Source organism: Colius striatus, chromosome 14 (assembly GCF_028858725.1).
Source record: "Colius striatus isolate bColStr4 chromosome 14, bColStr4.1.hap1, whole genome shotgun sequence".
NCBI lineage: Eukaryota > Metazoa > Chordata > Aves > Coliiformes > Coliidae > Colius > Colius striatus.
This window is the reverse complement of record NC_084772.1, coordinates 21,602,608-21,627,458: the sequence shown is the minus strand read 5'-3', so window position 1 is coordinate 21,627,458 and position 24,851 is coordinate 21,602,608. Positions and strand designations below refer to the sequence as shown.

General features: G+C 49.3%; 1 protein-coding gene across 2 annotated transcripts in view; it reads right to left on the bottom strand.

Annotated features, from left to right (window-relative positions):
- The window catches only part of SPG7 (SPG7 matrix AAA peptidase subunit, paraplegin), a 32,448-nt gene extending 10,020 nt beyond the window's left edge, over nt 1-22,428 (bottom strand). The window contains exons 1-10 of one of the 2 annotated variants that reach the window (XM_062007900.1): nt 22,099-22,428; nt 20,059-20,161; nt 18,682-18,771; nt 14,014-14,264; nt 12,507-12,646; nt 9,884-9,986; nt 8,315-8,440; nt 7,846-8,008; nt 6,949-7,122; nt 1,098-1,222 (exon numbers count right to left, since the gene is read on the bottom strand). In XM_062007900.1, the coding sequence (XP_061863884.1) occupies nt 1,098-1,222; nt 6,949-7,122; nt 7,846-8,008; nt 8,315-8,440; nt 9,884-9,986; nt 12,507-12,646; nt 14,014-14,264; nt 18,682-18,771; nt 20,059-20,161; nt 22,099-22,236 (1,413 nt within the window). In that variant the 5' untranslated portion in view covers nt 22,237-22,428. Of the gene's footprint in view, nt 1-1,097; nt 1,223-6,948; nt 7,123-7,845; nt 8,009-8,314; nt 8,441-9,883; nt 9,987-12,506; nt 12,647-14,013; nt 14,265-18,681; nt 18,772-20,058; nt 20,162-21,406; nt 22,049-22,098 lie in introns of those variants that run through there. The other variant, XM_062007901.1, reaches the window with a different exon arrangement.
- Between the last annotated feature and the right edge of the window lie 2,423 nt (nt 22,429-24,851).

The window sequence follows — 24,851 nt, the reverse complement described above, 5'->3', positions numbered from 1 at the left end:
GCAGAGGGCAGGGCTGTCCGTACTGCGCGGTGGCAGCCCCATCACAGCCAGCCCTGCGCCTCGGAACAGATGGAGAGAGGCTCACCCTGAGTCACTGCTTTCTCTCTCAGGGCCGCTCTCCCCTCCTAACTTTCACTCTGATCGGTTTTAACTTTTCTCTTACCACAAAGGCACTCGCAGGAAGGAGCAGCTTCGACTGCCTCGACCTGCTCCCTCACCCACTGCAGACTGAACCCCCCAACCCTCAGCTACTTCCCCAGCCACCATTTCCCAGACCAAGGTGGTGGTGGTGGGGGGGTAAGATGAAGGCTGACAATTAGCCAAGGAGTGACTCATTCAGCTGGTCCAGGAGATCCTGATTAAAACAATGAGCTCAGTTGCCAGGGTTTTTTCCCTTCCTCCTTCAGGGCAGCTGCACAGTTCATGCTTCCGTGCCAGATTCTATCAGGCATTTAAGGTATTTTAACTGAAAACTCTGAGGAGGACAGTAAAGCACAGATGGGAGAAGAAGAGCCTGTGCTGGCAGAGCAGACAGATCTTCACTGCAGCTGAGCCTATTCCCAAAATTCTGCTACAAATGTCAACACAGCAGACATGTAAGACTCCTAGTAAATAGATTCAAAAAGCCTTCAGAAGGAGAAAGTTACTTAACAGGCTGCCTAAAGGAAAATGAGGAGCCTTAGAACAGTGAAGACAATGAACCTACAGAACAAATGGTGCTCAAGGCACATGACAATTTGAGCTCCCACATGAGCCAACTTGACAATTAGGTGGTTCCCAGTTTCCTGGAGAGAACACACAAACAAGAGTTCTGCATCTGCACGGCAAAGAGAATTCACAGGAGAATTCCCTGCCAAAGCTCCTACCAGAGCAGAGACACTTAAAGCCAGGGAGTTGTCATTTCAGAGAAACCAACAACTGCATTAGAATGCCAAATCCTTGATTCAAGGCACATAAATAAGAACAAAGGCAAGCAGAACCTTACCATCTACATCCTTTCCAAGCTCGGCCTTTGGCAGGCCAGTGAGCCACCGGCAAGGACAGGGACACCTTAGTCACTGGGGTTTGGTAAGGACAGGGCAGCAGGTGGGGTGTACCTGGAGTGTTGGAAGGTCAATAAAGATGTGCCTGTCGAGCCTCCCAGGTCGCATCAAAGCGTTATCCAAGACATCAGCACGGTTGGTGGAAGCCAGCACTATGACGTGATCCATGGTCCCCATTCCTGCAGAAAACCAAGCAAACACCAAGGTGAAGGTTTTCACTGTCACAGATGTTGTGTTGCAAGCACACAAAGGGACAGGGCAAGGCAGGATGCAGGCAACATCTTGCACAGCTTTATCACAAAGCCAGAGGGTGTTCACAGCATCCTCTGGGGCAGCCGAGGCTGAGAAAATGCAGCCAGGAGCACAAGGCAGGAAGGAAGCTCCCGAGTCACCCCAGCCAGCCTCTGGTCATCACTGATACTCTGAAATTCCCTTCTCATTTACTTAAAAGCCTTGGCTTAAAACTTTGTTTTCCCCTCTTCCCATTGCCACATTTGGAAATTGCTCCAACTAGAAGCCAGAACAGAATCTCTCTATTCTGAGGAGTTGGCAGATGCTTCCTCACCCCCGGGCTTAAGGCAATTCCTGCTCCTTCAGCTCCAGGTTGTACAGACAATGTTTGTCAGCTGAAACAGCCTTTCCCTCCCAAATATTTCTGTGGAAAGCCTTTGCAGCTTTCATTTTTAGCCCTCAGTCACACATAGGCTACCAGGATCACCAGGGAAAGGACAGGCTTCTTCTGACCAGCTCTGGTTAATGCAGAAAGAGAGGATGCAGCCCTACCACCCAGCAAGGAGCATGTTCCACCATCATTTGATCTTTGTCCTCTCACCCAGCCATACTGCAGCCCAGAACAGAGACCAACCCCACAGAACCCGTATCACGGACGTGTAGGCAGACACAAACCACCAAACAGCTTTGCACTGATGATTAGCACACACAGGCTCAAGCCACAATCAGAAGGGTTTTGTCTCCAGGTCTTAAAAGATGAAGGGAGCATCAGGATTTACAGGCTGTCTGAGAGCAGCCTGCAGCATGGAGCCATCAAAGGCACACGGGGCTTCCTCGGGAAGCTGGAGCACTGGCAGCTGGCAGAGGGCAGGAAGGGGCAGGCGGTTGTGCTGCTTGGGTGGGGAGCCAGAGATCATGTTGAATCACTGAACCACACTGCTTATTTATTACATTCCACCAGGTGCCCACAGGCCCCTGGGTATGAGTCACCTGCTTAGAGCAGATTCAACAGCCCTGGCAAGCAACAGCCTTCCCAGGGAAAGGACGCCTTCGTCCCATGTGCTTCCTCCGCTGCCAAGTCACACGCTGCGCAGAGGCAGCTTTGTGCACGTAAGCTGGGTGAGTTTCAGCTCTCTCCAGCTCCACCAGAAGAGCTGCCAAATGTGTCAGCGTATGAGAGCTCAGCAGAGGGATTAAGGTTACAGGTAAGTCAGAGGACTGGTTCTGTCAGCTTATGCTACTGCAAACCTGAGTTCCTCCTCTCTGCAGGATGCTGTCTAAATAAGCTCCTGGAGAGGATGAAGCCAGCCGTGCTTCAGGCATCTATTACACTGCACTTTGGAGTGTGATAAATAAGCAGAGAGACTGGCAGGCACTTGGGGGATAGCAAGCTGCACTCACACGGCCGGATTAGATGGCACAGTACATGATCTGCTTTGCAGTTGGGAAGATTCTCTTAAAATAGGCCTGACTATTAGGACAAATATAAAAAAAAAAACCCCAGAACCACCAAGAGCATCGTCCTCACATCAGCTTCTGCCTCACTTGCTGTCCAGCCTGTACCCCAGCAGCGTGAACACTGCTCCAACACATCTATGGCCGTGTTACCCTTCCTGATGCAACATCACCTGGTATGTCACAGGCTTCAGCTTCCCCAGGCAAAGGGCCAGCCAAAGGAAGAGTGTACAGAAACAACACCTCAGTCACAACAACAAATGGAAAACAGCTCTGAAAATTTAGCCTAAGGAGAGCCTTCACAGCTCCAGTGCTTACAATGCAGCCACTTCGGAAGGAAAGGAAAAAAGGGGTCTGCTTGAACTGGCGAGTGCTCTGCGCCCCACCAACACAGCATGTTACTCTGATGGTCATCTCAGCTGCACTACTGCACCGGGCAATTCTCTGCCCTTTAGTTCAAAAGCCTTTTGGACATCATCTGAAACAGAGACACCTCCATGAGCAAAGCCTCGGGATCAGAAACCCCAGTCCAGATGAGGGCAGGGGTCTTGCCTGAGGATTCAGGTGAAGAGCTGCTACCACAGGATGTCCTGCATTTGCATTCCCCAAACTCTGGTCAGCCCAGGGCTGGCGAGCTCCTCAGACACATTCAGAACACAGCAGATATTTGGGTTACATTCCTCTTCCGCTTGTTTGCGGTTTGGGAGGGAAGATTCGCTATTCAAAGCAAGCACCTGTTTTGACAAAGACTGGAGTGTGTGTGTCACTGGTTTTAAAAACAGCTTTTCTACATCCAGGCTCCCTCCAGCCCCTCCCCTTCTCCCACCAGACTCCCAGTGCTTCCAGAACACGAAGCAAGCTGTCAGTGAGGAAACCAAGGTCACCTGTAGGAAGAGCACTACAATTACCCTCAAATCTGCGTACAGCATCACCGCCTATCAATCTGCACATTCATCCCATACAGCCTCACATAATGGCTTTTTTCTTGGTGTCCTCATCCTTCCTCCAGCCTGCAGAGATGGTTCCATATAGTTCTGACCCTCCTTTTCTTCCTCTCTCTTACCTCTGAGTAATCTCATTGGAACACACAAAATCAACAGCCGCTGCTGATGACTCACAGAGCTACTTTTCTGCAACGACTCGGTTTGACGGCGTTGCCTTGCACAACTCCAACCATCCATTTAAGCCAAAGACAGCTAAAACATTGCTCTCAACCTTTCATTTCAAGGCCTCCTCATCACAAACACACACTACACCTCTGCTTCTGCTTGAGTAGAACTGTTAGCCTCCTCAAAAACCTTATTCACTACCATCCCGAAAACTGTTTAGCCACGATGCAAACAGCTCAGTGTTTGTTTAGGTAACACGATCCCTTAGGTAACATTTCAGCTCCACGGGCCAAGATCACTGCTGACGAGCACAAGCCAAGAGTAAGTGCATGTTTCTTGTACCAGCCTGACAGCCCTGGCCAGCTGTTTCCCATTTGACACTGTAAACTCCTGGGGCTGTTTTTCAGTGTGTGTTTGATAAAGCACGTAGCAAAACGAGGGACCTGGTACATGAACTGTAGGAAGCACAAATAAATGACGAGGCAGTATGAACTGAAAAACAAAAGTAGGCACCATCCAGCAAACCAGGGGCCACTTAAACACACATTGGGGGTAAATCTTGTCTTCTGAACTTGCTTTCTAGTCAATTTGTACCCTAATTTCTGAATTGAGGCTCACTGCTCTAGAAACTGTCCCCAACTTCTACAGACCAGAACAAATCAGACAGTTTCATTTTTAGTAGAGGAATGTAGATTGTGCCATATTCCTGAACAGACACATGGGCCTCCATTTCACTGAGTGTAAACCTGGGGCCAGCTCATCCTGCAACTGTCAGGAGAAACAAAACCCAACCAAGCCAGGATCATTGTTGTGTGTGTCACTATTGGCCTCTTCTGCTGACACCCCTCTGCTGTACACACAGACACAGCTGAAACCCATTACAGCCACTCCAAATCTATTTACCTGCTTGGCCAAGTTGCCCAAGTTAATGTCTGTGCAAGGTCCCAGGGAACTGCATACGTGTATTTAAGGGGATTCTGGTATCCATGAGGCATTGTGTGTTCCAAGCATGTTCCTCTGATAAACAGATTTCTGTGTGGTTATTTAGGACCTCCTTTAAGCTCATTCCTCTCCTTCAAAAACCTCACAGCCCCTGTGCTGAAGCCGAGAGAAGCCTGGAGGGACCACTCTACCCTGGCTGTACCATGCTGTGCTCCTGCTTACAATTTCTCTTCCTTCTGCAGCAAGGGCAGAGATCCAGAATCATAGATCATGTTGCATGCAGTACAGAGGAGCACCTACCCTTTGCTGAAAGCAGTTTTACAAGTCCCACCTTCTCTCCTTGAAAGGGGAAGGCTGACTCCAGAGCACTCTCCAGAAGGCAGGCTTCCTGCTGAACTGTAGGACATGCTCTACTGCAGCAGGGCTGCATCCCCATTTCAGGGCAGACATACTGTAAACAACTAAGTAGTTTCAACCCCTTTAATAGGGTCTGGAGAAAGAGCAAGCTTTTAGTGCAGGACAGCTTTTCCTTTCTGTTATCAAGAGCATGATGAGACAACATGCCACAGTTCCAGTTAAGGGAGGAGACAGTTCTGTCCCATCAAACAGCAGGCTGATCCAAACACTCCCTGATGGGCAGGTAGGCAGTTGTTCCTTACCCTGCTCTGCAATAACAAGATTTAGCAACAGAAACATTGCAAGTTGGATCAGTGCTCTGACAGAGCTCTGATACAGAATAGCCAAAGGATCCTTCTTTTTGGCACTCGTGTCAAAGTGTCTGAGAAAAGGGCTGATTCCAGGTGCAGTACAGCCAGAAACCATCCAGGAGCGTGCCATCAAAGCAGGACTTGTTTGCAAAGCTCCTCTCTCTCAGTTCAGGCAGGGGTGCGGTAGTCAGGCAGACAATGTGAGAATAGGCCAAAGGATGGGAGAATCGATATATTACATTGCTCATGTCCCTTTGGGACAGCTGAACTTTAAACCTCAATAGGCTCTAAAACCACTACTTGTCTTTAACTGAATACAGCAAGTATCTGACAACATTTAAAGGCCAGCTAGACCTAAAAGTTACCCTCTACAGGCAGCAGTGCCCTTGCTGCCAATTCATTTGCTTTTGGTTCCCCAGTACTGTAAATAATTCTCCAATTGCCAATGGGAAAACATACTCTCATAGCCATTTACTCCAGGAAGAGTGTTTGAGGTTGCTGCCCTCTGCCAGCCATGGTCTCTAATGCACATTTTCTGATGATTTTAGTAGCAGGTAGATGCTCAACATGGCTGTTGGTGCAAATGCCCTTGGGATGTGATGCTACACTCTCTTCTGACTCAGTGTCTTCAGCAGAGACACAAAACCAGTTGGCTTCAGGGCTTTCAGATGTAGTAGATTTAGCCTCAAACCCTTGAAAGCCTATATAAATGTCTAGATTTCAAGAGGGTTATTGCCACAACTTGTACTGAGAGATCTGAGAGCCATCACTTCCCTAGGCACCACCATCTCTGGAGTAGTCCTGCCTAACTAAGGGACAAATGAAGAAAGATGGTGCAGTGTCTTCAGAAACCAGGAGTAATGATGGGGTACATGGGCTCAGACTGGTGCTTAAGAGGATTCTTAAGTGTTCTGCAGGAAAGCCTGGGTCAGGGTGAAGCAAGTACTGAGCACACAACTTCCACAAACCCTGTGCTGAACAGCAGCTACTGCTGCTTCTGCTCTATGCTCAGTGCAGCAGCTGGTGAAGGGGGAAAAGAATAGAGGAGGGATCCACTTCAAGTGAGTGATATGACAACCTCTGAAACTGGAGGAAGGCCAGCCAAAGGCACACTGGTGTTCACATGGGGAAAAAACATCTTGACTTTCAGGGACAAGGCCCCTTCCCTAAGCAGCTGTCTGAAACACAGTCATCACTTGTTCACACACCTCCTGTACAACAAGGACATGAACCAAGCTGCAGTTCTGAGCTCACTCCTGAAGAGGCTGCAAAGTGCAAGCTATCCCTGTCCCAGGGAAGAGGGGAATGAGATTCGTTTCAATACAATGGCAATTGCTCCAGCACAAAGAGAAACCTCAGGAGGCATGGCAAGCTCAAGCAGGAAAAAGATGTACAAGTCAACAGCTTAGATCTCTAAGGTGATAAGGGTCCAACTGCTGAAAAGGAGAGAGAAGTACTGACCATCCATTTCCACCAGCAGCTGGTTTAAGGTCTGCTCCTCCTCAGCATTGGCAAAGCCAGAGATGTTGGTTGAGCGCTTCTTGCCCACGGCGTCGATCTCGTCGATGTACACGATGCAGGGCGCGCGGGCCTGGGCCTCTCTGAAGAGGCTCCGCACCCTGGCAGCTCCCAGACCTGGAGAGGAAGGGAGGGAGAAATAAGCCTCGCAGCTAACATTGTTAGCAAAGCTGGAGGGCAGCAGTACTGGCCCTCAATGAGACACCTAACACCAGGCAGACTCCCAGCACAAAGAAATAGCCACAGGACTCTCATGTTCGGTCCTAGGCCCTGCTCCTCCTGGGGAATGCTGGCTCCCAAAGCTGCAGGGACTCCTACAGTTGCTGCAAGAGGAGCTCTGCTCCCCATTCCTAACATGAACTCCTCCTTCCTTCCACAGGTCAGAAGCAGAAATGCTTAGCATTTTCCAGCACACTGGCCATTGCTGGGTCTTGAGATCTAGGAGGAAGGAACAAAAGGAGAAAGATGGAAAGCCCAAGGCAAAGAGGCCATACTTTCCCCATCAGCAGGGAGCAGCAGAAAATCCATCAGCATTCTCATACCAGGAAGGATGCTTCAGTCAGTGACTTTAATAATAGGTACAGGGAGGCCAGAGATAATGCTTTCAGGTCTGCACACTGTCAGAAAGGAGCAACTAGCAATTCAGAGGGCATGCACTTTAGATACTACATAATTAAGTACTCTGTTGCTGAAAACCTTTTATCTCCTCAGCAGAAGTATCCAACTCGTCCTCCCCATGCAAAGACAGGCTAAAATTGTCCTTTGCAAGAGGCCCAGGCAGCACCCTGAACTCTGGAACAGACCAAGTAACCTCAACAGCCCTCCTTCCCAGAAGCTCACCTCCTATCACCTCCACAAACTCAGAGCCTGCCATGGCCAGGAACGGCACCTGTGCTTCTGTAGCCACGGCCTTTGCCAGCAATGTCTTCCCACAGCCTGGAGGTCCAAGTAACAGGGCACCCTTGGGCACTTTAGCCCCAAGCTGAAGATAGCGATCGGGACTCTGCAAGAACAACACAGCCACAGCTCTCACAGAGCCTCTGCACAGGAACATGCCCTCCCACAGCTTCCTGACACTGTTCCCAGCCCCAGCAGCTCTGAGCTGCTAATGGGAGCAGATACATCTGCATTCTTGCCACAGCATTGGAAACAGGGACTGAGTCACACTCATCACGGCATTAGAAGCTGGCAGCTTATTTAAACAGAGGTTACTCAGCATCATGAAGGATGAAGATACCCTCCTCCCCAGGTCAGCCATCTACCCCAGAAGACAGGTGGCAGGCACTGGTTTTGTTCTGCCTTTCTGTACCTTTAAGTAGTCCACAAACTCTTTGACTTCCAGTTTCGCCTCGTGCATTCCCGCCACGTCCTTGAAGCCAATCCCTTTGCCCGATTTCCCATCCACAATGGTGAAACGAGCCATCTTCAGCTGGTTCTGTGGGAGGCAGCACAAGTACTGAAGACACACTCTGACTTTGGACAAGGCAACAGTCTGGAAAGGCTGTTTGTAGTGTGGGAGACAGCATAGCACAGCACAAGCTGCCCCTAACAGGCCACACTCAAATGCCCACCAATGCCTTGGTGTTTTACTGACTTGCTTTGGAAACATCAGAGGCAGATTGTGGACTCAAACTTTATCTAACCACGTGTTTTCCCAAAGAGACAGAATAAAGCTGCAGTAACAGTCCCAACACAATGCAGCTCAAACTGCAGCTAGACCAGGCAGGGATAATTACTACAAACATACAAGGGTCTTCCCTTCCATTTCTAAATGCTCTGATCCTTAATACTCAGGTCTTGTTTTGAGGAGTATGTAGTGATGGTAAATAATTACCAATAGTGTCTTGTGAATGCATACAGACAGACACTTGTGCACCATTGTCTCATGCTGCCACTGCTTTCTACAGCCCAGGGCAGAACTATAGGTTCTCGAATTTAACAGCTACCACATTTCAGCCTCTGGGTATGTGTTAAGCCACAGTGACAGTCACAACAAGGCTGGAGTTAAATGCCCTGCTTATAACTGCTCATTAGTGTTCTACTGAAACAGCTACTTGGGATGCTTTTTTTCTTCTTTGAGAATAAAGTTTCCAGCTTCTGAGACTTCAGAATCATCAGCTGATCCAAACAAAGAGTTAACCATGCAGGGCCTGGCTGTCTGCACTCATGCAAGGATGGAATCTGGTCCTCAAAACTACTTTAAAATATTCCTCTCCTCTGAGCAGCTGCATCCCTTTGCATAAAGCAAAACCCAACACCAGAAAGGAACCGCAGAGGAGACTGAGTGGGAAATGTAACAAGGGACTGGATTCACCGTGTTCTCATCCCCGAATCCCGGCGGCCAGTGGCTGTGCACCCTGGGGCTGATGGCTACACAGCTTCATCAGCTGATCCAGGCAGGATGGAAGAAGAGGAGATGTGCCTGATGTTGCAAGTCAGGCATGTGGCATGAGCAGAACAGGCCAACACGTAATGAAATCCAGAATCTGAACATGTTTTATAGCTTGAGAACTCGTTTTGCAGAAAGCAGCAATTCCTACTTCTGGCTGTATGGGAGGCATATTGGCAGGGCCCAGTGAAAAACACCATCTGCAGCTGCAACTCATTAACAAGCTTTGAAAACAGCAGAGCAAACCGGACTGCAAATTCACTGAGCTCAGCCCTTCCTGCCACCGGGGAAAGAAAGGGGCTCAGCTACGGCCAGTCACTGTACAACCCCGTCGGGGGGGTGAGGTGGGAGAAGATGCAAGATGTGTCAAGACTGGAGAGTCCTTGGCACAGGTTAATTCTCATTGTGCACTGACTTTGCTGGGGAAAGGGGAGCAGATGATAAGACTACTGACAGGCTGCAAAACAACATCAGATGCAGGGTACTCACGAAGGCGTTGAATCCTCCTGCCCGGCTTGCAACCCTAATGAGGCGGAAGATGCTCCACAGCATGGACACAGCCATGAGCGTCACTATCAGCGAAATGACATCACTGAAAGGACAAAAGCAAGACAGGGACAAGCTGAAGTGCTTGGCCACACCTTTAACTTGTACTCAACATAACCATTTCCAGTATTTTCAAGGCCCCAGCACTGAGGCTACGAGTGCAACAGTGAGCAGACATGACTAAGAAAGTGGAACCTTTAGAGGTTTTGGTATATAAACCACAAAAATCCAACAATTACATAACCTGAAAAGTTAAACAGAGGACACTGGCAAATACTGCTCACAGCTGTGGAAGAAATCCAACCTCACCATCCCCTTCAGAGGCATTTCCACTTATAAACCAAACAGGACCTTCAGGCAGTCAACTCACACCCAGAGCAGAATCCGGTGGGGCTGGCAGCCCATCCAAAGGCAGCTCACCACAGCAGACCTGCATCTGGCAACATGGGAGATTCCAACCCCCCTAATCCTGGCAGAAATCCCAGTGCATGTCTCCCATTAAAAGGCTGCCCTGCCTAGTCTGGTTGGCTCTCCCTGGTCAAGTCTCTCAGAAGTCCTGTATGTCAGGAGGAAGTGCTACAGCCATCAACATCATCAATTTTCTGGATCCTTTGCCAATTGCATTAAGAGGGAGACGAGGAGCAGAGATGATACTCTAATACAGTTACAAGACAAACATGCTGAGGACAAATATCCTGTGAGCTCCAAACAAAGGATGCTTTCAAGAGGAGGAAAAATGATCAGATGTCAGATGACAGGTTAAGATTTGTGGGACCCTGTTCTGCTTCACATGCCTGTGAAATCATCCGGTCTCACCACACTTGTGTCTTATCTGTGAACCAGGAACGTGTGTTCTGTCTCTCACAGAGGGATGATTTACTGAAGCAAGGAGACCAGCACGCACTCTATACTCAGAAGCATTAGTTTCTTCTGGGTGAGAGATCCCAAGCAACACTGGAAACTGAAAGTCACCTTCAGTTTGTCAACTATGCAAATAGGATTAATTCTGAAACACACCCAAGTGCCCACATGTCAGAGGAAACCAAATCCAAGCTGCAAGCTCTGCACCTCACAGGTTCAAACTCCAGATGGAGGCTCTGAATTCTCCAGACATTCCCCAAGTCTCCTGAGAGACTTCAGACCTTAGAATATCTCTTTAAAAAAATACTTCAAACAAAACCTCTTTTCAGGGGCAGGGGAAGCAGCTTGTGTTGGTGGCTGACTAACTGTTCAAGTCTCCTCTTCCTGTTACACACAGGGTTGAAAAAAAACGGCAATTTCTGCATTTCAGTGGAAGGTCTCATACTGCATGAGCCAGTTAAAGAGCTTTATCTGCAGATAAAACACATATTAAAAACGTGCAAGCTGTTCAGAGGACAAGTAGCAAGATAAAACCCAGTCCAGGGCCATCCCCACTGCCAGAGGGCAAGCCCTGTGCTCCCAATCCTCCGATTGCCAAGCTCTGCACAGCACTCAAGTAGGTGCCCAGGCCACCTCAGCAGGTGACTGTAGCAGCACGATGGTATTTGTTGTCAGGAACTGGAATTTCTTTATTTAGCAGACTTCTGTTCTATCTCTCTGTAAAATACATCTCTTGCTTTAGAATAAGCAATTAGTTGAGAGCTCTCCACACGCTGGAGCCTCTCCCCACACTTACAGAAAGCAGTGATGGAGGTGGACTTCTTTAACAGCCAGTGAGTGAGACTCACAAATCTGCTTTGTATTCTGAGCCCCACAGATTCTGTTCTGCAGAAACAAGCTGCCCATCTCAACAGAAGGGCAAATAACCACAAAACACCAGCGTGTCACATGAAAGCCAGTGCTACAGTCTTTTGAAAGATCTTCCCTCTTCTTGCTCATTAGAGCTTATTTCAGTCTTAAAAGCTTTGAGCACTATTTTTAAGCAAAGACTCTTGGTTTGAAGTAAAGGAAAAGGGCTGTAGGTTTAACAGAAGTACTTCTCTCATTGAGATTTTGTATGCCAGCATCAAAGCTGCTCTGCTCAGTATGTGGCTCACAGCTGGAGCCAGCACCAGCGAAGGCTGTCCTCTGATCCACAGCTGTTGGAGAAGCAGGCCAAAACTAGGTGTTTATTTTTACAGACTGAACCACCACCCCTGGCCTTCCTTGAAGCATTTTGATGGGGGAAGGCTTGCTGCACCATCAGCATTCTCCACAGACCAGGGCATAACATTTGCTTGTTGAGTCAGAATTTCTGTTACACTCTGCACTTCAATAATTGATTATAAGGCGAAAAAGTGCTCAGCTGTGCAGGAACGCACAGCAACAGACACAGGCTCTCCTCAGACTGGCCAACACTGACCCAAAACACTTTGCTCTGCTGCAGCTCCAGACACCTCCTTGGGTGAAGGTGTCACCCTCACTTTTGAAACGTTCAAGTCCACCCAGAGCACGCCCGTTTCTGAAAGACAGGGTGAGTGCTCTAAACCTGAACCACCACTGTTCTGTATTTATAGCAACACTTAGCTGAAAGTGACTTTTTCTTCCAAGTGAGGGATGTTGCCACCAATAAAAGATCAACAGCAAGCACAAATTTGTATCATACTTTCCATAAAAGCCAGGATGCTTGTAGGAAACGGGGATTCTCTCTCTCTCATCAATATTCAGCTCATCCTCCGCAGCTCTCAGCTTCTCTTCAAATTTGTCAATGTTTGCCACCCGCATTATGTACAGCAGGGTAACGTTCTGGGGACAAGCAACCAAAAGCAGTGTGTAAGTATCAGAGGATTATGAGACAGCAACGAGCAGGAGCAGCGTACAACACGGACAAGGCAGATGAAAGTTAGCCTTATGCTACACCCTTCAATACTGCACCAGTGAACTCGGGAGCAGATCACAGAACCCCAGCATGGTGGGGGTGGGCAGAGCCCTGCAGAGCTGCTCCAGCCTCAGTCCCTGCTCAAGCAGGTTCCCCTGGCTCAGGGGGCACAGGAACGTGTCCAGCTGGGGTTGGAAACCTCCTGAGAAGGAGCCTCCACACCCTCCCTGGGCAACCTGGGCCAGGGCTCCCTCACCTCAGCACCGAAGGACTTTCTCCTGTGCCAGTGGAATTTCCTGTGTTCCAGCCTGTGCCTGTTACCCCTTTGTCCTGGCACTGGGCACTACAGAAAAAAGACTGGCCCCATCCTCTCCACATCTGCCCTTTTATTTATCAGCATTGTTAAGGGCCCCTCTCAGTCTTCTCCAGGCTAAACAGCCCCAGGTCTCTCAGGTAAGTGACATCAGGACTCCAAACAAACTTTGAACACCTCTAGTCTTTTCAGCACCTTATGGAAGTCTAAAAGAACTCTCAGCTCTCCAGAAAGAAGGAGATGCACAGTCTTGTAGGTAAGCCCAAGGATGGCTCATTGTAAACCCAGTTACACTGACACCTTGGGCTCAGGCAAAACTTTGTACTATACACGTACTGTACAGCACAGGAAAGGAGGTGCTCTGGGATTTGCTTGGACTTCTCAGATCTTGTTTCTGCATCTATCAGAAATTACTTTCATCCAGCCCTTTGAAAATGGCCTGTAAGTCACTGAAAAAACTGGATGCATCCAAGAACAATGATTTAATCCCTCAAGCCAGTTTATGATGATTCCTAGTGACAACTCCTGGAAGTGAGCACATGATCAAACTGGGCTTTGTTTCCATTTTGGAAGATTTAGGAAGTTTGATGGAGTTTGACAGAACTCTTGAAACTGAAATCCAAAGGGGTGAAATGTTTTGAAATGAGATCTACTAGTAAGTGTTTACAATCTTCCTGACACTTTCTCACACACCAAGACTCAGACAGTAGGAAAATAATCACTGAATTTTTCCAGCCTTTCAGACATCTGGAAGAGTTTCCTCACCGCCATTATTAATTATATTTACAATTTAAACTAAAAGTCTCAGTTTCAAGGTTGGTGTGAGTCAGGGATGTCCCCTGACCCTCAAATACAAGAGAGAAAATTTACCACAGAGCAACTTCACCACTAGAATGTCACTGAGCACACACATCCATTAACTCAGTTCCCTTCAACAGCCTAAGCTACGCTCGTTCCCTGTAAGAGCAGGAAGCCACTCACAACTTGGCCACGCGGAGATCCTCCCGGGTGCAGGTAAATCTCCACAAAGTCACTCTCGGGCACCACCTCGATTCTCTGGACCTCTCCCTTTGCCAGCATCTCATTCACAAAGTAGTTCCAGGAGATGTTGGTGGCTTCTCTGTTCTCGCTGACGGTGAAGCGGAACATCAGCACTATGAAGGTGATGATGAGCAGCACCCGCAGGCGCTCAAGGTGCATCTGATTTTCCCTTTTCCTCCGTTTCTCTTCCTCTTTAGGAAAAAAAAGATACCAGAGAAAGAAACATATGAGCTTGTATTTGCAGAGCTTTGTAGCCCAAAGAAGGGACAGCTAAACAGCAGAGATTAACACACCGGTACCTTCAGGGGTTTATTTTGGTTCCTCCCAAAGGACTAGACCCAGAACCCAACTGGTATTGCACAGGCAATTTTCTGCTTTGGCTCAGAGGAGGTTGTGTGACTTGCCCAAGCTTAAACAAGTGAGTTAGTTGTTTTGGACTACATGTCATTTCCAGACCTTTCTGGCTTCTAGGCTGTCAGACCACAGGGCCTCAGCTGTACACGTGACGCAGCAGCAGCTCAAAAGCCTGGTTGTGAAAGGCCAAGCACTGAAGATATAAACTTAACAGGTGCCTGGAAAGGGGCAAATTTTGTATCCTGCTAGCCAGAAAAACCGAATCTGCTGCCATCACATTGTGTCATCATTCAGTGGTTCCCCAACACCCCAAAAGCCGTGCAGGGAGGCACTGGGCACGCAGGGAAGATGATGGAAGATCACCTCTGCCACTTTAGTCGTTGCTCCAGTAAAAGGAGGAATTGAAGCATCAGCAAGCCAAAGAAAGTCCCTCTCTCCTAGAAGTTATTGATTGTACTAAAACAGACAGCAATCTCAGACATATTTTTAAGAGCTCTGATCAGCGTTTCCTCTTTTAAGGCAGCCCAATTCCGGTCCAGGAGACTTCAAGATGGTCACAGTCCACTAGAGCCATTACAATCCCATCAAACAGCATTTTATTCTACAATGAGAGACTTTCACTTGTTGGCCTAACAGAGTGTAGGCTAAACAGCACCATCAGACCCCTGCTGCTCACAATCAAACTCACAAACAACTACAGCTCACTTTTATAAAACATCCCTGTGCACTGCCCAGCCCTCAGGCTGGTGCTAACACCAGATATTAGGAGCGAGTCAAACCAGTCATACTGTCACCAGTAAATCACAGAGCACTGTATCAGAAGAGAATTGCTTCCTGCTGAGCTCCTGATCTGCTGCCACCTTCTATCATGAGACCAACGATGTTTCTACTACCTGACACAGCATCTGCACTTGCAGTAAATCTGAAGAAGCACCGAGACACACAATATGCTGCTTACCTGTGCACACAAACACACTGCAAAGTAGTCTCATTGTCTTAAACTTGCATGGGTTTTCTCTCCCTTTTAATAATGTGCCCACACTAAGGATCTGGATCAAAGATCATTCCCATGCTCGGTGAGCTTTCCCCTGCCCTTGCTGTACCACTGATGACAGGACAAAAAGGGATGATTTCCTTTTACTTGCCACCAAACCTTTCTTTTTTTCAGACTCCTAACACTTTTTGCACTGCTTAGGCAAAATTACAGCCCTGTGGTGTGCAGAGGACTGCCACAGCACAGCTGACATTGAGCTGCTCACCAGCGTTTAAGACAACGCAGACCACCTTCTCTTTCCAGTCACACGTAGCACTTGGTATACAACTGAACACCACCAGCAACACAGCATACAGAAACACTGCTCTGCACCCAGCAAGACATTAATCCTGTGCCACTGGACTGCTACTGCCTCTGCTTGCTGCAGCCCAGACCCCATTTATTTGCAAATTCCTCACAGATGTTGTGACACCAGCATTTATCACCAGCCACCAATTAGACCCTACACACACTGCAACAAAACCAAGGGACAAACACACGACCCAGTCAGATGCTAAAAAAAGTACTCTGTCCTTCAGATCCACACCATCATTTTTCACTTGCTTCCCAGCTCTGCTCCACACTGAACAGGAAAGGCTTGTTCCTAAATAGAAACAATGCAGCTTCACAGATAAGGTCATCATTTCAGAAGCCTGTGACAAGCTCAGACACTGTGTCCAGCCCATCCACTTTGTTCTTCGATGCCATCTCCTCATTTCTGCGTTATCTGCTAGATCCAGCTTTATTAGAGCAAAGCCATTTATCACAAAGCTGCAGGATGACATCCACTAGACTCTTATTACAGAAAATTAAAATAGAGTATGATAGAGGCCTTAGTCTGGGTGATATCTTGAAACACTGAAAAGATTCTACAGAGAGAAACTGCTCTGGAAAGGTGAATACTGACAGAAACAAAGTGCATCTATCGCTCTGCAAGGCCTTGGAGAAGTCAGTGTCAACTGCTGCTAAAGCACTGTTCTGTGTTCAGTTGCAGATGAAGGGAGGAGGCAAACAGCACGTTCTGAGGCACATACAACTGAGGAGATGATCACAAAATGATCACCACAGGGTAAAAGCTGACCATTAGATACCCTGACACAAACAACTGCTCCGGTTTCTAGGAATTAGGCTTGTCTAGGACCTTTAACCTACAGCTGAATCACCAGAGGACAAAACACCATTTCTAGAAAGCCAGAAGACAACACAAAGCTTCTGTCTACCCTGAATTTAATTGAGGGCCAAATCAGACTATTTGTAGGCTTATGTAAAGCATGACTACCCTTAGAGCACAACATCCACGCTGCACCATAAGCTGCTTCACAGTATTCAGTAAGAGAGACACAGTAACTGGATGTGACACTTGGAAGCAACAGCTGCGGGAACGCTTCCAGCCCTTCAGTCCCAAAAAGCCTCCATGAAACAATGATTTGCCATTAACCCCAAATCTGAACTCACCAATTAAAATCTTGCAAGGGCTGCAGTGACAGTTTGAAGTGTTCCTTTTAATAATTACTGCAGAGACAAGTATTCCCCTGGAGACGTGGGGCAGCATTCCACCTCCCAAAGCCAAGCCTGCCATTAATCACAGGAGAAGAGGCCACGAACACAGCGTGTTCCTGTTTACTAATTTGAACAGCTACAACACTTCAAGGCACTGTGCTTGCAAACACAGAGGGAGGGCCCTGACCTCTAAGCTCTGACTTCCTTCACAAGCAATACCTGTGCCTGCATCCCACTGCAGACCCTGACCCAGTCAAATGGATCAACCAGGCAAAGCCGCTGCTCTGGTAATGACAGGAGTCATCAGAAGCTGACTGCTTTTACTTCAGAAGTTAGTTAGTCCAAAATGATTTGACCATTATGTTTAAGTCCAACCAAGGAAAAGCCAAACTATTACTCGATGATACTTAGCTAAGAGTTTATAATTTATAAAATGGTATCACAATCTGTGACTTCAGCATGATGTTACATGGCCTCCAAGTCACACAACAAAGGAGCCAGCCCTCCACCTACAGATCTGTCACAGAACCTCAAGGGCTGGAAGGGACCTGGAAAGCTCATCCAGTGCAACCCCCCTGCCAGAGCAGGACCACCTAGAGCACACAGGAACTCACCCAGGTGGGTTTGGAATGTCTCCAGAGAAGGAGACTCCACAGCCCATCTGGGCAGCCCCTGCCAGTGCTCCCTCCCCCTCACGCTGAAGAAGTTTTCCCTTGTGTGTTCCTCAAGCAGCTCAGCAGACATTCACAAACTCACTCAGGACATCATCAGTCCCTGCATCCATCAACTAATGTCATAAAGCAAAGGAAATGCTCAGGTGTGTTATGCTTCTGCAAGCAATACTGACCAGACAGAGGAATGAGACTTTCTCCTTGGCCACTCCTAACATGTTTCTTAAAGTGCCTGACCAGGTCAGCAGACACAGGACATGTTGTCAGCTGTGGGTCTTGACAGCTAAAAACCCACACCACAGAGTCTGAAAACGTGCCTTATCCAGAGCCTAGAACATCTTCACAACCACTTCAGTTTTTGGGAGGCACATCCTCACAAACAAGCAAAGAATCTTTTTCACAGAAGTGGAAGAGTCAAATTACACTTTTAAATGGAATGCAGCTGTTGTCCATCCACAAATAGCAGGAAGTTGACCAGAATATCAAGGCTTAAGGGATACCCACAAATACCATTGCACTTGGAAAACATCACCCCTTTAAGCTTAAGGTACAGAGAGAACATGCCTCTACTTCTCAACATAATCTGCCACAGCACACAGATCCCCAAGTTCCAGAACACATTTAGTGAGATAAAACTGATGTTCAGAGTGCTGCACAGCAGGATGCCTGGGGCTCAGTCTGTAAAACACGAGCAAAAAACAGGATCTAGGAAAACTGATTGTAAAAAGAAGAGAAAGAAAAAATCTGAGCAGGTGCCATGGGAAACACAGCTAAGAACTCTGGAAGGAAACTATTTTTAACTTTGAGCTCTGCAAATCACTACAGACACATCCACAGTGAAGTGAAACACGGGAAAAGTGACACAGAATCCACCTTCAAGAACTGAATTTAGCTAATACAAGTTGAAGTGAAAATGCTCTACAAGAAAACCTCCAACCCAAACTCAGTTAATACCACTGCTCCCCTTTGTAAAGTGGCAAAGCAAACATCTGTGACGTTATTTGCAGAGGATGCATGGTTTGATTCTTTCATATCTTTTTTGGCACACACCTTCCTCTTCCTGTGGAGTCTTCTTTTTGGATCCTCCATTCCTCTGGGTGCTCCCTCGACAGCTTGAAGTCGTAAAATAGTAAGTGCTACCTGCAAACAAGCAGAGTGAAGTAGTTACTGTAACCAGAAGACCTTAGTGAGAGAGGGGGGCTGAGGATGGCAGAAATGGATGTGAGCTCCACACTGAAGGAGCCAAGGGAACAGGGCAGCCCGGGCAGGGGGAGGCAGGGCAGGGCCACACTCCTTCAGTCTCCTTGGAGAATACATATTTTTTGACAATCTAATGAAAATACAGCTTTGTCCAGAGATTATTTTAACAAAGAAAGTCATTTGGGGAAATTCACTGTGCTTCAGTGCTTGAATACAGACACATCTGCCAAGGCACAGCCAGAGTTAACCCTGGGAGGGTCACGTCAGAACAGACTCACTCGAGGACCTCTTAATGCTTATTAAAGGAAATACGTGGACTGGAGTGAAATGCAGGTCTCTCAATAAATGCTATTGGGGTACTCTAATAAAACACAAGAAAATATGGCTACAAACTCTAAGTCTCACAGCTGCTGCTACAAAACTATAAGCAAAGGCTTTTTCCACCAGGAAAACACAGAAGGTGGTCCAGGAGCAAGGCCTGATGCCAGCAGCTCCCATTCCCCACGCGCTCTTTCATGAAGGCTCCAGAAACAGAAGTAAGCCCAGAAACTGGACTGCCTGCCCACAGCCAGCTCTGCCAGAGGATTCACTGCCACTTCAAAGATCATGCATGTTTTTGATTTAAAAACCCCACCATCCTCTCAAAGGAGAAGCAGCCCTGGCTCCCCAGGCCCACACTGCCCACAACAGCTGTAATTGGTTTTGTTCAGATCTCAAAGGCAGCAGCAAATTTGTCTTTCTGGTTTGAAGAGGGGAGACAGCATAATAATTGCCTTTGTTTTACCGTTCTGTGCCTCTGCTCTAAGAATTCAGTTAACATTTTCTAACATACACTTCTAACTTGTTCCAACACGAGGCTTTCAGCGAGGTCACACCATGTGATTTCTGACAAGGGTGAACAACATTTTTGTCTTAGGCTTTGCTAAGAAGGCACAGAAAGATGCTCTCCTTCAGAGTCTGCAGTTTCTAAATTAGCTTTTAGGTCTAAGTAAGCACTTGAGTCATTAATCACACTGAGCATCTCGTGGAGAGGTGCCATTATTCATCCCTGTCATCAAACAGAAACCTAGAACCCCTGGAAAACACGCCCAGCTCCCAAAGCCAAGACTAGAACAGCCTTAGTTCAGTCTCAGGAACACAGGTAGCAAAGGTAAGGAAAAGTCAATACTCTTACTAAGACAGACCCTTGCCCCATCTCTGTCTTTACAGTTGCTTGTCTGGACTCACCTAAGAGGTTCCAAAGTCTGATTGGCCCTGGAATCACGTGTTGTTTCAGCAGGACTCCATGGAGACCTCGATGTGGCAGGAAAAGCCTTTGTGATAGGAGGCTCTGAGGAAGGAATACAGGAAAATATTGGGAGAAAAATGTCTTCCAAGACACTGGAAAGCTTCTGTGACTGCCCAACCTTCCTGTATGCCACCACAATACAATTCCTCAGCACAGGAATATTGTGGGTAAGATGCAGGACCAGCACCTGGGAGACCTGAATGTTCCTCCTGGTTGTGCTGTGGCCCTTGAAGATGTTTTTTATAACCCAGTTTAAAGAAAACAGAAAATGTACCCAGAGCACTTGAAAATTGTATCTTTATCCTCCCTGTATCTCTGTTCTTCATTTTAAAGATGTGTTCAAGTCTTTTTTTAAAAGATACAGACACCCTCCCCCAACAGGAAACCTTGAGGACTACACTCTGTAACCCTGCTGCACAGCAGCAGGAACAACACAGCGACTTCCCCACAGCAATTCAGTGCTAATCTTGCAGTTGAGATCCACTTAAAGGCAGCTTCACAACATTTGATCTAACATTTGCTAGTACTCGCACTTATCACAAGCCTTGCTCCTTCTCCCATGTGTTATGCCCTATCTCACCACCCCTCTCCTGCACAGGCACAAATTTCTCTGCAGCAAACCAGACAGGGACACTGATGAGGCTGAAATTCCTCACTCTTTTTCTGGGTTTGCTGGGCAGCAACACAACTGTTTGTGCTGATCTGAGAGGGTAACCTCTTGGGATTGACACATTCTAGAACAGAACAGCTTAGACTAGTTTAAAATGATCACAGAAAAAGCCTGGCACGAATCACAAAGCAGTCCTACAAACGTTCTTCCTCCATCACCTGTCTGGACAGCCACTTAACAAACTTCACTGCACATAAGAAACACAAAAAAGGAGATTTGAATCATGTTGGAGACCTCATTTAAATGAGAACCTTTCCTTGTAAAGTATGGGCCATGTTGGAGAGCCATTCAGTACATAGAAATCACAGAAATCATAGAAAACATATAGAATCACAGCATGGTGGGGGTTGGAAGGGACCTTTAGAGATCATCCAGTCCAACCCCCTGCCAAAGCACGTCTCACCTAGATCAGGTCCCACAGGAACGTGTCCAAGTGGGTTTTGAAGACCTCCGGAGAAGGAGCCTCCACACCCTCCCTGGGCAGCCTGGGCCAGGGCTCCCTCACTGAAACAGTTTTTCCTCATGTTTAAGTGGAACTTTTTGCGTTCTTTCCATCACCCTTTGTCCTGGCACTTGATACAACAAAGAAAAGTGCTGCCCAACCTCCTGACACCCACCATCTAGGAATCTGTAAACATGAACGAGGTCCTCCCCCAGTCTCAGGCTGAACAGCCCCAGGTCCTGCAGCCTTTCCTCCTAAAGAAGATGCTCCAGTCCCCTCAGTGGCCTTGTGCTGGACAATCTGCAGCAGTTCCCTGTCCCTCTTGATCTGAGGAGCCCAGAACCAGACACATGTGTGGCACACACCAGTGTGGTGGGTGTTTCTATCACAAGAGCTGTAAAGAGCCAGCACAAATGCACTCGGAGAAGAACAAATATTTAACTACCACTGTCTTGCTTATGGCAGCCAAGATGTTCTCTGCAGGGGGTATTTCCCTCACGTTACTGCTAGGCCAGACCGATTCACGCACAGCGAAACGACGGGCCTCTGGGACGGTCTAACCTCAGAGCCCTCCAAGCTTCAACACGAAGCTGTGAGGGCTGACGCAGCTCTGCCCCCGCCCGTCCACCTTCTCCGGCGCTCCCGGCCCCTCAGGCAGGACACCCTGGGGGGACGGGCGCTCTCCGCGCCCGGCGCAGCTCGGGAACGCCGCTGAGGGGGTTCGGGGCCGTGGCCCGGCCGGGCGGGGCCTGCACACGGCGGGGTGTCCGCGGCCCGTGGGCCCCGCGCAGGTGCAGAGCGCTGCCGTCCCCCGGAGGCGAGGCCCCGCCCCAGCCCTGTCCGCGGGCCCCGCCGCCACCCCGGTACCTGCGGGCCGCGTCCCGCGCCGAGGGCTCCGCCGCCGGGCAGCGGGCGAGCCCAGGCCCAGGCCGGGGCGGGCGGCGGGACGGGCCGGCGCCAGCAGCTGCGGGGCCCCCGGAGCGGCAGCAGCCGCAGCAGCATCATGCGGGGCGGCGTCAGCTAACGGGCGCCGAGCGGCCGCCGCGGGGAGGGCCGAGCCGGCGAGCCGCTGCGCTCGGCGCCGCGCCGGGAAGCGGAGGCCTCAGCGGGAACGGAAGCGCTCCGTGAAGGGCGAGCAGCCATCTTGGAGTGGGGCCGGCGGCGGCGACACCGCCATGCCTCAAGATGGCGGCCGCAGGCGGCGGCGGGGCGGGGCTGAAGGGCGCCCGTTGGCTCCGCCCCCGGCCGCTGCCGCGCGGGGGATCACGGGAGGCCTGAGCCGTTACCGCGGCAACGGGCAGCCCCGGCCCTGGGCGGCCGCCGGCCGCTCTCCTGAGGCCCGGCAGAGCCCTGGCCCGACCCCCGGGCCCCACAGCTCGGCCTTGAACGGGCCCGGGGCCCGCCCCGGCGAGATCCGCGCGCCCCGGCTTCAGCCAGGCACGTCCCTCGGCTCTGCCTTGGCCTCGGCCCAGCGCAGCTCAGCCCGGACAGGCCTCGGCCGGGCCCCCCGCGGCCCTGCCCGCTGCTTTCCCAGGGCAGGAGGCCTTCTGCAGACGAGCCGCAGGCCAAGCTGTGCCTGGGCGAGTACCCTGAGGCAGACGACTTCCACAGCCCAGTCAGGCCCCCACAGCTAGGCCTTGTCCAGGGCAGGCCGATCTCCCAGGCCAGGCCCCCCCAAAAGATTGAGGCAGAACAAACACATGGGAGGAGCAAGTAAGTTCCTGCTGGCAGAGGAGAGAGGCTGCAGCTTCGCTGGAGGCCTGGCACTAGGGAAGCAGGCAGTGCAGCTGGGTGCTGTCAGGGCACAACAGGCCCCACTCCAGCATTTTTATTGTTCTTCGTGTGCCACACAATTTTAATGGCTGGGAAAAGAAGAAAGAAACAGCCTCTGCAGTCTTAGATTCAACAGAAAGAGACCACCTCCCTCTCTCTGCAGCTATTGCTGAGGAAGACTCCTGATAGCTCAAGGTATGAGTTAGCTCTGAGAGAAAACAGCACTTGGGATCAGCAGCTGAGCACGATGGGTTAACAATTAATGCTCAGAAGTAAAATGAGTGAACAAATATGTACACTTTTACATGTTTATATATGTTGTCAGGAAAGCTGGCTGGCTCCTGTGATGTACTCTGAAAAGCCATCACAATGTGTTTGTCAACTCACAGCAGCCAAGCTACAACCACAACCACCAGTTTGCATTTAAAACTGTTCTGTTGGTGCACATGTGTGGTTCTGAGAGTGGTGGAACCTCCTCAGGAATTACACCACAGCATGGCAAGGTTATGAGTGGTATTAAGTTCCTTATGTACAGATAGCACAGAGGTCATTGTATTTTAAGTCTCTGATCCTAAATCTTGTGTAATCTCTTCCTATTTTGCACTAGTGCACAGCAGTGGGTGGGCTCGGTGTCCTCTGCTGAATATTGCTTTGGTGTGGGAAGGTATTGCAGGGCCAACACTTCCTGCCAGTTAAACTCTTCTTGATGTACTGAAATGAATATTCCATCTACCAGGCCTGCAGGTCTGAGATCTGCCCACTTCCTTTGATGTGTCTTCAGCAAGTCACCTTTTACTCTCCTCTCCTGTCTTGTCGATCAGGATGGTTCCTGCTGCTTTACCCCACTCCTGTCCATGTTTCTCCCCCTGGGTGGCTCCAGGACAACTTTTAGGTATCATCACTGTTGCTGTTTCTCCTAACTTACCTGTCCTAGAGTATCTCAGGCATTTTTGAATGGGAGGTTGCAGGGCTACATAAAATAACAATAAATAATTATCTCCCTCCCAGCAGGTCTGAATTAGCATCCTCTTTCTAGAAGAGTCTCTTAGGATGCTAATTGTCATCTGCCCCCTGGGATGTGTCTAAGTAAACCTTCTATCAGTAAGGTCTATTAGCATGTTAATGTCCTCCTCACTCCTGGAAGTCTCTTTGTGTCACTGGCTTAATCGTCAAACAGCTTAATTTACAGACACAAAATTAAACTGGTTGCAATGAATCCCTCTTGGCCGGTCATGGCAGCAGTGTGGCAGCAGGGATGTGACTCCTGTGACTCCTGCACCCCACAGATCCCCCCTGGCACGGCTGGACAGGCCAAGCTGCCCAGGGAGGTGCTGTGTGGCTGCCCACCTCTGCTGCACGCTGCAGGGGCTCTGCTCCTGGCATGCTGGCTGCCTCTGAAGTGAGGGTCACCTGCACCAGCTCTGCCTGGGGAAGAATCTCTGGCCAGGACTGGAGGTGGTGAAACCCAAGGCTGCCAGGAGCCCTGGTGTGATGTGGGCACACATGAAGGTGGAGGAGAGACAGTGCTGCAGAGTGAGATGTCCCTCAGGGACTGGGCTGAGTAAGGACAGCAGAAAAAGCTCCATCTCAGCACAAACACAGGCAGAGCGTGAGCTCTCTGTCCTGCACCAGCACACTCACAGCACCCTGCTGAATGGATCCCAACCCCAGCACAGACAACACCCTGCTGGGCCTGGCTGAGCTCAGAGTGAAACAAGCAGGGTTTCAGGTCTGTAGGGCAGCTGTGCTCTTGCTGTGATGCTCCCAGACAGAAGATGCAAGCCCCAACACGATGAACCCACGCTCAGCTGCGAGGGCTGGCTATTTACAGCACCACATAGCTGGAG